A 13,059-nucleotide genomic window follows, 5' to 3' on the forward strand; every position below is an offset into this window, starting at 1 on the left:
TTTTTATTTGAATTCAATCTGATTTATCTATTTTATTAATCATGTGTTAATCTTATGTATACCTGACTGCATCTTTTCATTAAGACTTGACCTACATATTTCTCTGTCAAAGATACAAACAGTTTTAAATTATTTAGATATCAATCAGATTTGACCTAACAGTTACATTTTCTAAAATAGATGCTTACCAGTGGTAAGAAAGAAAAGGACTTGCACTTAAAATAGTATCATTTGATATGCATCAATCTTATGGTATTCTGAGGGTTTGTTAACCTTTGACTATTTTCACTTTCATCTTTTCAGATTTCTGAATTTAATATTTGGAAAATCAGCAATTTTTCACATTGTTTGATTGCCAAAAGGATATATATAGTTAGTAACAATAAATCAATGAAAGTGGAATTGTATCATTCCAGGTAGATTACACCTGACTTTTGTTATAGTCAAGTGCATAAAACATTTTTATCGTATTACGGTATATATTTTTTGACATGTTGGTAAAATTTCTGTCACTTATGACAATTAAATCCATTCTACATCATAATTAAAACAATAAAACACAAAAAAATAGCATACATAAATATTAATGTTATAGGTCAGCTATAGTCATGTGCAGGTTACCAAACCAACAAGTTGGAACATCTTGTTACGATGATGTACTTAAAGAAGATGTACCTGTCGTGGCTCATGCCCATAAACAAAGTAAGTAAATTATCAGCAATGTAGATATATAATCCAGTCCTAAACACAACTACTGTAAATTCAGAAATTATTGCGAGGTTTTTATTAATGCGAATAATGTGAACTGGTGATCATCACAATAATAAGAACTCTCTTTCTGATATCTGATACAAAAATCTGTATGCAGATTTTCCTGAAATCCCAATAATTAATCTCGCATTTTAGTCTATTCTTTTAAAATCGCAATAATAAATGCAGGCAATCATTTCTGAATTTACAGTACTCGTCAACAATAGGGCGACTTGTTTTCGCTTTTGAGGGTCGGGCAAAGCGAAGTGACGGACGGGAAAGCGACTTCTTCGCCCTAGTCGCCTGGTAGCGTGAGCCCTGACTCATATTCAGATAGATTTAAATGAAACTCAGAAAATATAGATTTTGATGTCATGCAGGGGCAAAATTGAAATATTGTTAATTTTCCCCACCCTGAGACTACCTGTCAGGTACATTAGGTAGGTAGGAAAATTTTTTATGCCCCCGCCGTAGTGGAGACGGCATTAAGTTTTACCCTTGTCTGTCTGTATGTCCTTCAGTACGTCTGCACATATGTCCCTACGTTCAAAAGTTGGTTTCCGTTCTCTAACTTTAGTTTGCCTCAACAAAATGCTATGAAACTTATACAAAATGCTTATTACCACAAAACACAGATCAAGATTTAATTTTGGTGGCGTTACTTTAACCGTTCTAGAGTTATGCCCCCTTACAAAAGGAAAAATAGCTGAATTTTTCGTTTCTGTTCTCTCACTTTAGTTTTTCCTCAACCAAATGTTATGAAACTTAAACACAATGCTTATTACCACAAAACACAGATCAAGATTGAATTTGGTGGCATCACTTTAACCATTCTAGAGTTATGGCCCTTTACAAAAGGAAAAATTGGTGAATTTTTCATTTCCGTTCTCTAACTTAAGTTAGCCTCAACCAAATGTTGTGAAACTTATACACAATGCTTATTACCACAAAATACAGATCAAGTTTGAAATTTGGTGGTGTCACTTCAACCTTCTAGAGTTATGCGCCTTTACAAAAGGAAAAATTGCTGAATTTTTCGTTTCTGTTCTCTAACTTAATTTTTCTTCAACCAAATGTTATGAAAATTATACACAATGCTTATTACCACAAAACACAGATCAAGTTTGAATTTTGTTGGTGTCACATTTACTGTTCTAGAGTTATGCCCCTTTACAAAAGGAAAAATTGCTGAATTTTTTCGTTTCAGTTCTCTAACTTAAGTTTGCCTCAACCAAATTACTACAAAACTCAGATCATAACAAATTTGGGTAGCGTCACTTTTACCTTTCTTCAGTTATGTCCCTTTATAACGTTATATGATATGCAAGCGGGGGCATCATCTGTGTCCCATGGACACATTCCCCATTTATTTATTTTTTTTTTCAATTAATGAAAAGCTTAGACATAGAATAAAGAGATGTGGTATGTTAACCGTTGTATATGGAAATTAGGTCATGAAAGGTATGCAGTGTCATTTAATTTACATTGACATTTCTTGTTTTAAAACTGACTTTGATGTTGTCATTTAAACCTTTTGTTCTTTTAAAGTAAATAGTTAAGTCTGACAAAGTGACATTAATAGTAAACCTTATGGTGCACAAGAGGCATGTGCTAATTAACTACAGATAGTTCAAAGTAAAAAAAAACATTACACAATGCCCATACAACTAAATATCATTTCATGCATGTTTAAAGCATTAAATTTGTACACTTGCTTTCAACAGATAGAAATTGTAGATCTATACAGTAAACAGGCCTCTGATATGTTTTTTTTTCAATTTACAATTTCTTTGACTTCAAAAAGTATATTCTTCACTTAATACAAAAATGAGGCGAAGGATACCAAAGGGACATTCAAACTCATAAGTCTAAAATAAACTGGAAACGCCATGACTAAACAGTACACAAAACATAACATAGAAAACCAAAGACTGAGCAATGTGAACCCCACCATTAACTGTGGGTGATCTCAGGTGCTTCGGAAGAATTAACAGATCCTGCAAATTATTCTGAAAAAAAAAAAATTACATTAAAAAAGCAGAAAATAAACTTGAATGGAGATCAGACAAGTAAGTCAACATGACTGAAATTGTCAGTCAGTTCCTTATTGGAGTAATTGCCCTTTAATACAATTTTTACGATTTTTTTGTGTTTTTATACAACCGCAAAAAATTTTGCAGTTGTATATTGGTATCACGTCGTCGTCGTCATCGTCCGAAGACATTTGGTTTCCTGACAATAACTTTAGTAGATGTAAATAGAAATCTATATATTAAATTTAAACACAAGGTTTATAACCACAAAAGGAAGTTTGGGATTGATTTTGGGGGTTATAGTCCCAACAGTTTAGGAATTAGGGGCCAAAAAGGGCCCCAAATAAGCATTTTTCTAGTTTCCAGACAATAAATTATGGAACGGTGTATGGATCTCTCTGAAATTATACCACAATTTTCCATACCACAAATTTAGGGATGGTTAGGATTGGCTTTGGGGGGTTATGGCTCAAACCATTTAGGAATTAGGGGCAAAAAAGGGGGAAAAACAATGGTTTCCTGGTTAATGGACAATTCAAAAAAAGTACAATGTTATGTTTGCATTACCTCCCTTACACTGCTTTTAAATTATGTATAAAGAAATGTTGTATTGTCTTGAGGTGATTAGCTGTCAATTTATTTTTAAAAGTTACTATTTAAAAATGCTGATTAAGGAATATTAATTTTAGCCATGATTATGTATTTTAAGACTTTTATGATGTATTTAAATGGGTAATTATGGTTGCAAACTCCATTGGAAATTTGAATTGAGATTATGACCATATCTTGAGGGAAAGAATTTTTTTTTTTTTTGGGGGGGAGGTGAAAAAAAATTGGGCATAGTGTATTGCACAAAAGCAAAAAAAAAGTGGGGGGTCAATTTGCAACAGCATAGTGTATTGCACAAAAGCAAAAAATTTAATATAAATCAAATCATATAACCAATTCTTAGTTCTTTGACTACAGTTAATCTGTGTCAGAAACCTATTATGTGTCAAATATTTAATTACAATCCAAATTCACACCTATATCAAGCGCGAATATTGTGTCCATTTTTGCCCCAACTGTTCAGGGTTGGACATCTGCGGTCGTATCCAACTGCGCTCGGCGAAGCAATTTATTGCCTTTTATCCTAAAAACTTATAGATGGATAGAAATTTTAAAAAGCAAAATTGATCAGTAAGACAGGATCTACAAATAAGCCATGATGACTGAAATCATCAGTTGACTCTTTATAGGTGTTTTTGCCCTTAATTGATGATTTTAACACTTTTTTGTGTTTTGGGCAAAAACTGGGAGACCGTGAGAAACTGTAAACAGAAAAAAATTATCATCAATGTAGGTTTAACAAAAAAGAGATTTTATTCATAAATAATATTCTAGTATAATTTAATTTTGGATGTAACGCGTCTTCCAATTGGCTGACGTTGTTTTGTTTATCAGCTCATAGACATTATTTTGTCATGTAACCGCGACGTCATCAACATTTTTTCATGATTTACTCCGGTTTAAAATGGAATTAAGAATTAAGTTATAAGAAATGACTGTAATATTTTTTCTGTCTATTCGAAATAACATAAAAAATGTGGTGCACACTTTAAAATAACCCGCTACGCAGGTTATTCAGTGTGCACCACATTTTTGATGTTATTTCTTCATAGACAGAAAAAATATTACAATCATTCCTTAACTAAAATGTTAGAGTGTTCACTGATGAAGATGCACATAGACAATTCTTTAGAGCCTCTAGTTTATGAATGTTTAAAATGTTGAAAAAGATATTTTTATATCATATATTGAGTAAGTTTAAACCAGAATGTATTATGCTCAAGATAAAGCGAGATGAGACATTAGGTATGCAAATCTGGTGGCATGGATCAAGGTTACATGATTAAGTCTGTTTCTCAGATACTTTATTAGTAGTAGGTCAACTACATTTGTTATAAAAATAAGGAGATGTGGTATGATTGCCAATGAGACAACTTTCCCACAAAGTTAAAATGAATTGGATGTTAGCAATTATAGGCAATTAATAACCATACGCCCGTTCCAGGGGCGGATCCAGGATTTTGGAAAGGGGGGCGTAGTATTAAAGTTCGCTGAAAAATTTTTTGGACCTTTTTTTGGCTAAAAAGCATAAAATAAGTGTAAACTGCATTTTATAGTTAAAGTGTAGGGGTTGGACATTTTTGGTGTCGTATTCTCTCCATTAATTGTCTATTATAAAATGATTGGATGGATCCAAAGCTATGTACTAATTAATATATTTGATGTGGGATTTGTCAGTAAAAAATGGACATGGAAAATTCTCGTTTGTTGTATGGTTAGTTAGCATAACCTCACAGATTTCTTGTTGTAAACAAGATATACGGCTATTCAATGAAATTTACAATACGACCGACACGAAGAAAGACAAACAAGCAATTTTTATCCAAATGTTTGGTTGAAATGATTCAACCAACAAGGGAAGTGAGGGGTTCCAAATCAACCAAAGGCTACGAATGAGTCGGAAATGACAATGAAGTTGTGAATGACGGTCGACACATGGAGACATATAGGCCACACCCAGCAGGCAGGTTGCAGTCGGGCCTTGAAAAAAGTATTCAGTATATCAGTTCGGCGAAACAGACACTCCGGTCAGATATGGGATTCACATGCAACCCCCCCCCCCCCCCCCCCCCAAAAAAAAAAATTACGCCCGTTTTTTATTCATCATGTTCATTGAATGCTAAATAATTTTGTTGAAAATTTTTTTTTCTAATAGCATAAAAGTGGACAAGATTATTGTTTTCAATCCAGATACGGCCAGAATTTTTGTTTAAGGCAAATCTGGGTCAGAATTTTTTCTCTAAAATATCTCAGACTACCCCCTCAAATCAAATGATCCGTACCTTAGACTTTAAATCTATATCTAGAGCTTACTGACTGGGGATCACTATTCAGCAATGTTATTAATGGGTTGGGGCGTGTTGGGTTAAACATGTTTTCGTAGGTAAATAATATTGCTGTGGAACTTTTTTTTTCATGAGAGTGTAATGGAGTATTACTTTCTGTTGGGTGGAATTGTGAAATAGAAGTCAATACGTTCTTGCTCAATACTTTGTCGCTTTGAAGGCGTCATGCTTGTCATCATCAGCCTAAGCAATGTGTTACTGTAAAACTAATTTGAATTTCAAAATGACTGAGTGACGTTTTTTTCCACGTACTGGTCAACTCCACCGTAGCGAATCACATGACTTTGACATAATCAAATAATATTACAGTAATACGAGCGAAAAATATCTTTATAAGTAAAGAATTGTCGCATAAAAATTAAATACACGGGAAATGGCAAAGTTTGTGAAGTCTAGTCTGATTAATCATTTTACAAAAAAAAAAAAAAAAAGTGCAAGCAAAGGGGGGGCGTACGCCCTCTACGCCCCCCTCTGGATCCGCCACTGCGTTCAACAATGAAAAAAAACGATAATGTATACAGGGTCTAAACTTTACTTGTTTTCTCAAGGGGCCAGCTGGACCCCCAAAATAATTTTTTAAGGGGCCCAGTTGAAATTTTATGGGCCCAACCAATTTTATACTTATAAAAACACTAAATGTACTTTTCATATACTAATGAAACCAATTTAGGTAATCCTACATGTAGCTTTTGAATCTGGTAAAGATTACGTGTGATAACTTTATAATATTTGAATTATTGCCACCAGAAATTTATCATAAGATTTGACAATTCTGATTTTAGTGCATTTCCCACCAAAATTCTAATGCAACTATTTTGTATCAATGGTTCTGATTGGATGACAGTAAGCGTACAATTCTCTATCTCCTTGTCTGTAACTAAGGAAGCCGACATTTTGAATTCCGGAATGTATTGACATGTAATTTCTCCAATAATAAGCAAAAAAACTTTACATTTTGCACCTACAAATTTTCTTTTTATCAAATTTTATTCCATTCTGAAGCGGACAAGAAGCCAGAAAACGCCCGGTGTTTACGTTTGATGCCGGAAGCTTACCTATGACGTCACATAGTTTAGGCGCCAAAGAAGATAACATCATTTCGCGGAATTTTTGTTTAATGAAAGTTTTACACTGAAATAATGACTTAAATTCAATGATTTGTTTATTTTGCATTAAAATAGAGATAACTGTATTGTATTTGAAGCTTTGCGGATGTCCATCGGTAGTTTTACTGTCGCAAATATCCGTTTACCTGTCTCCGCTACGCGTCGCCAGGTAAACTCAATTTGCGACAGTAAAACTACCGATGGACATCCGCAAAGCTTCAAATACAATACAGTTATCTCTTAATTGTCTTCCTTCAATTTAAACTTCCTGTTGACATTTTGACAATATGAATGTTTCTATGAATCATTAAATGCTATTTTAAATCCAAGCCATCTTCTTATAGTGTTGATCAAAAATATTATTCAATTACTTTTTATTGAAGATTGGAAGGCAAACTAGATATTTTGATATTTATTTACCGGATTTTGCGTTTTTTTTTATACGACCGCAAAAAAATTTTTGTGGTCGTATATTGGTATGATGTTGGCGTCGTCGTCCGAAGACACATTAGTTTTCGCACTCTAACTTTAGTTTAAGTGAATGGATCTCTATGAAATTTTACCATAAGGTTCAATACAACAAAAGGAAGGTGGGGATTGATTTTGGGGGTTATGGTACCAACAGTTAAGGAATTAGGGGCCAAAAAGGGGCCAAAAATAAGCATTTTCTAGTTTCCAGACAATAACTGTGGAACGGTGTATGGATCTCTCTGAAATTATACTACAAGTTTCCATACCACAAAGGGATGGTTAGGATTTGCTTTGGGGGGTTATGGCTCAAACTGTTTAAGAATTAGGGGCAAAAAAGGGGGAAAAACAAGGTTGTCCTGGTTAATGGACAAATACTTTAGTACAAAACATAATTTAAAGCAGTGTAAGGGAGATAAATCAAATACATCATTGAAATTATCTCCCTTACACTGCTTTTAAATTATGTATAAAGTAATGGTTAATGAACAATTAAGATAATTTAAAACAGTGTAAGGGAGGTAATCCAAATACAACGTTTCGGTTACTTCCCTTACACTGTTTTTAAATTATGTTTAAAGAAATGCATATTTATAAAGGAAGACCAGTAAAAATATCTGCAAATATTGCATCTTTTTTTTTTACAAAAAAATCCATATGAAAGATTTGACACTATATTTTAAATTCTATTATAAAATAGATTAAGTTAGCACTTTGGTAAATTTAAATGGGTAATTATGGTTTGGGGGAAAAAAGGGGGGGGGGGAAAGAAATTGTGGGGGGTCAATTTTTTCTCATTTCAGATTTCAGAAATTAAAAAGAATTATTCTTCAAATATTATTTTTTTTTTCAAATTTCAAATATTGAAAAATTTCAAGAAGTAATCTTTAATTGCACAGTATGGCGCATTAGATTTGTAAAATCTTTGACCACATTTATTTATTTGTTATGCCGAATCTAACCGTGTATTTAGATTTTTAATTTTGGATCCAGTTTTCAAATTGGTCTACATTAAGGTCCAAAGGGTCCAAAATTAAACTTTGTTTGATTTTAACAAAAATTGAATATATGGGGTTCTTTGATATGCTGAATCTAAACATGTATTTAGATTTTTGATTTTTGGCCCAGTTTTCAAGTTGGTCCAAATTGGGGTCCAAAATAAAACTTTGTTTGATTTCAACAAAAATTGAATATATGGGGTTCTTTGATATGCTGAATCTAACCATGTATTTAGATTTTTTATTTGTGGACCCCGCTATCAAATTGGTTCATATTGAGGTCAAAAGGGTCCAAAATTAAACTTTGTTTGATTTCATCAAAAATTGAATTATTGGGGTTCTTTGATATGCCAAATCTAACAGTGTATTTAGATTTTTAATTTTGGGTCCTGTTTTTTTAAATTGATCTACATTAAGGTCCAAAGGGTCCAAAATTAAACTTAGTTTGATTTTAACAAAAATTGAATTCTTGGGGTTCTTTGATATGCTGAATCTAAACATGTGTTTAGATTTTTGATTATGGGCCCAGTTTTCAAGTTGGTCCAAGTTGGGGTCCAAAATTAAACTTTGTTTGATTTCAACAAAAATTGAATATATGGGGTTCTTTGATATGCTGAATCTAAACATGTATTTAGATTTTTGATTTTTGGCCCAGTTTTCAAGTTGGTCCAAACTGGGGTCCAAAATTAAACTTTGTTTGATTTCAACAAAAATTGAATATATGGGGGGTTCTTTGATATGCTGAATCTTACCATGTATTTAGATTTTTTATTTGTGGGCCCGCTATCAAATTGGTTCATATTGAGGTCAAAAGGGTCCAAAATTAAACTTTGTTTGATTTCATCAAAAATTGAATTATTGGGGTTCTTTGATATGCCAAATCTAACCGTGTATTTAGATTTTTAATTTTGGGTCCCATTTTTTAAATTGGTCTACATTAAGGTCCAAAGGGTCCAAAATTAAACTTAGTTTGATTTTAACAAAAATTGAATTTTTGGGGTTCTTTGATATGCTGAATCTAAACATGTGTTTAAATTTTTGATTATGGGCCCAGTTTTCAAGTTGGTCCAAGTTGGGGTCCAAAATTAAACTTTGTTTGATTTCAACAAAAATTGAATATATGGGGTTCTTTGATATGCTGAATCTAAACATGTATTCAGATTTTAGATTTTTGGCCCAGTTTTCAAGTTGGTCCAAATTGGGGTCCAAAATTAAACTTTGTTTGATTTCAACAAAAATTGAATATATTGGGTTCTTTGATATGCTGAATCTTACCATGTATTTAGATTTTTTATTTGTGGGCCCGCTATCAAATTGGTTCATATTGAGGTCAAAAGGGTCCAAAATTAAACTTTGTTTGATTTCATCAAAAATTGAATTCTTGGGGTTGTTTGATATGCCAAATCTAACTGTGTTTTTAGATTTTTAATTTTGGGTCCCGTTTTTTAAATTGGTCTACATTAAGGTCCAAAGGGTCCAAAATTAAACTTAGTTTGATTTTAACAAAAATTGAATTCTAGGGGTACTTTGATATGCTGAATCTAAACATGTGTTTAGATTTTTGATTATGGGACCAGTTTTCAAGTTTGTCCAAGTTGGGGTCCAAAATTAAAACTTTGTTTGATTTCAACAAAAATTGAATATATGGGGTTCTTTGATATGCTGAATCTAACCATGTATTTTGATTTTGGACATTGGACCATAATAGGTAAATTAAAAAAATTGAAGTTCTTAGACCACATTCTTTCTGTGTCAGAAACCTATGCTGTGTCAAATATTTAATCACAATCCGAATTCAGAGCTGTATCAAGCTTGAATGTTGTGTCCATACTTGCCCCAACTGTTCAGGGTTCGACCTCTGCGGTCGTATCAAGCTGCGCCCAGCGAAGCATTTTATTTCATTGATGATTTTGTTAATATAGCGATGTGTGAACAAGTTATCGTCAAATACCGGCTTGTAATGGCTCCCTGGAGAACTGGAATGCATCTCTGAAGCAATGCAGATTCAACAGTTTTGACGAAAACACTAAACAATAATGAAATAATTGTAAAAGCTTTATAAGAGATAAAAGAACACGTGTTAAGAGAAGGGGTATATATTAAATGGTGATTATGCATAGAAAAACTAAGTTGTCCGACCGGGTTTCTGTTATTAAAATCTGGTCGACATGTGCGACTGGGCGACCATTAAGTTTAGTCCCTGCGTATAGTCCGCTATAAAAGGCTGTGACAAAAAAAAAATATAAAACAATTCCATTGAGTAAACTAATGGCATAATTTATAACGAAACAATTTACAAAAAAATAAAATATGACAGACATGAACATGATGAACCAACTACAACCACAGAACTACAGGCTCTTGATTTGGGACAGGCACATACAGAATGTAGCTGGGTTAAACATGTTTGAAGGTGCCACCTTACCTGGGACAGTGGTGTATTGGCACAACACAAGAACAAACTATGCAAAACAACAAACAAAAAACAAATATGAGAAACATCAATAAATGACAACAACTCAATTACAGTCTCCTGACTTGGGACAGGGACATATAGAATGTGGCAAAGCATGTTTGAAGGCCCCAACCCTTCCCTAACCTGGGACAGTGGTGTAACAGTACAACATAAGAAAAACTATACAAATCAGTTGAAAAAGGCTTAACTCATCAGATGGATACAAAGCAGGAAAAAAAAAAACGGACAAGGGCGTGTTGTATGGAATGATTGTAGGATGTTTATGTCTCACTGTTTCATCTGATTTTGACCTTAATTTTAATGGTTCATTGGTCATTGTTAAATTTCTGTGTTTTGGTTTGTTTCTCAGATACTAAATGCAATAGGTCAACTATATTTGGTTTATATCATGAACAGTAAAGCAGGTGAGACATTTTGTGAACACTCTTTTCTCTTGTATATAATTAGCAAATTCAGGCAATATAAAAAAATACCTTATTGCAAACAACCCCAAAGAAACACTTAAATTTCTTTTGAATTTAAGTTTCAACGATTAGCATAGCCTTTTTAGGCACATTTATTGATATTGTGGCATGTTTAATTCATGTATATTCAAGAATTCATGGACATTCTAGTGCGTGGAACAAATACATTCTCATCCCAAGAATATTCTCAAAGGGTGTATGAAAGGTTAAAGCATACGTCACAAAAACATGATGAGAAAGTTTACAAATCATAACAACAAAAAATAACTCTATCATTCAAGCCTTTAGATGTAGACTAAATTATAAGAAGAGGATATAAACCAAAAAAAGTAAAGTTATTATTGAGCAGACAATAAATACAAACAGAGAAGACGTGTTAAAAAAAATTAGAAAAAAATAGATGTGAAGGTAATAACATTTGAATTTCATCTCAGAAAAATAATTTATCTATTGCAAGAACGTCAACAAAATTTATTGAATATTGTTTTTACAGAAAAAAAAACTTATTAGAAAAAAGGTAGTTTAAAGATCAGAATTATTTTGCACTTTAAAAATTTCACTCAATTTTTTCAATAAAAATTAGATTGAAATTGAATGGGAATAATAACATGAAAAACGAAAATAGTATAAAAACTTAAAAATAAAAAAAACATACTTTGCTACAGAAGTCTATAGAAGGCCATTACATTATTACAGTAAACAATGGCTAAATTTCAGAATTGTTACCATGTTTGACTGAACGTGATCCTCAAACCAGAAGTGGTCATTTCATAGCCCTCATCTTCTGAAAACAGTTACAGTTGATGTATTTTAGCATGTTTAGAACCTTTATTGACTTCTTACTTCCTTGACTTTCTTGAGCGAGTACAAAAACTCTCACCCACACCTTTGAAAATGCATATTTTTGGCATCCCCATATGTTTAGGGCAGAATTGCAAACATTTATTCTGTGAAATGAAAAAGGACAAGCCCACCTTTGAAACAACATGAACAATGTAACACCATGGGAGGTAAAAAAGTGAAAATAACATCTAACCTGTAACATGATAGGTATATATAACCCACATGGTAAGGGTTAATTTCAATCAGACAATAACTCCTTGAATGCCAAATATATGTTACCTGTATTTGTCACCAGATCAAAGAATGTAGACATTTAATTAATACACAAACTTAATTGCATAATTTTCTCTGACATTTGGGCTATTCATTAAAGAGGGATTTATTATTTTAACATATATTTCATACCTATGTGTGTATATATTTCGCTATCATACTGAATTTTAGATATCTATCATAATTGTCATAATTGTCATATGCAAGAATAATTGATCTTTATTTCTGTTGTCACAAAACTTGAACATGACAGTTAATCAGGGAATTAGAGTTGTCTCCCATGGCATAGTTTAGACTGCTTGGAAAATTCAAATATAAGGGTGATCTGAAAATGAGACTTCCTGTAGGCATGAAAGGGATCATTTATTGGGAACCTTCTATAGTCTGCTATGTTTGTTACCAAATCATTACCAATTAATAAATATCTTTATAATAAGCTTTGTTTAGGGTTTCCAAACCATCGTTTTGAGTTGGGCAGAAAAATGTACTGAATGTCATTCATAATATATATATTCTAATGATATTGTATTTGAATCAGACAGGAATGCTGCCACTGAATAATCAAGAGCAATTATTATTTATGATTCAACAATTTTAAATTGCATCAATGTTTTTTGAAAAAGCATGCAAAGGGCTGATTGATGTCATTTTTATAGGGGATAATAAAGTGTTTTTTGTTTAGATAGTGAGCTAA

At 32.5% G+C, this 13,059-nt stretch overlaps 1 protein-coding gene across 2 annotated transcripts in view; it reads left to right on the forward strand.

Annotated features, from left to right (window-relative positions):
* Nucleotides 1-13,059, forward strand: part of LOC127715781 (circadian locomoter output cycles protein kaput-like) — a 107,664-nt gene that overhangs the window by 30,885 nt on the left and 63,720 nt on the right. For both annotated transcript variants that reach the window (XM_052221925.1, XM_052221926.1), the window contains one exon: nt 596-702. In XM_052221925.1, coding sequence (XP_052077885.1) covers nt 596-702 — 107 coding nt within the window. The remainder of the gene's footprint in view (nt 1-595; nt 703-13,059) is intronic.

The sequence above is a fragment of the Mytilus californianus genome, unplaced genomic scaffold (genome assembly GCF_021869535.1).
Source record: "Mytilus californianus isolate M0D057914Y unplaced genomic scaffold, xbMytCali1.0.p SCAF_9, whole genome shotgun sequence".
NCBI lineage: Eukaryota > Metazoa > Mollusca > Bivalvia > Mytilida > Mytilidae > Mytilus > Mytilus californianus.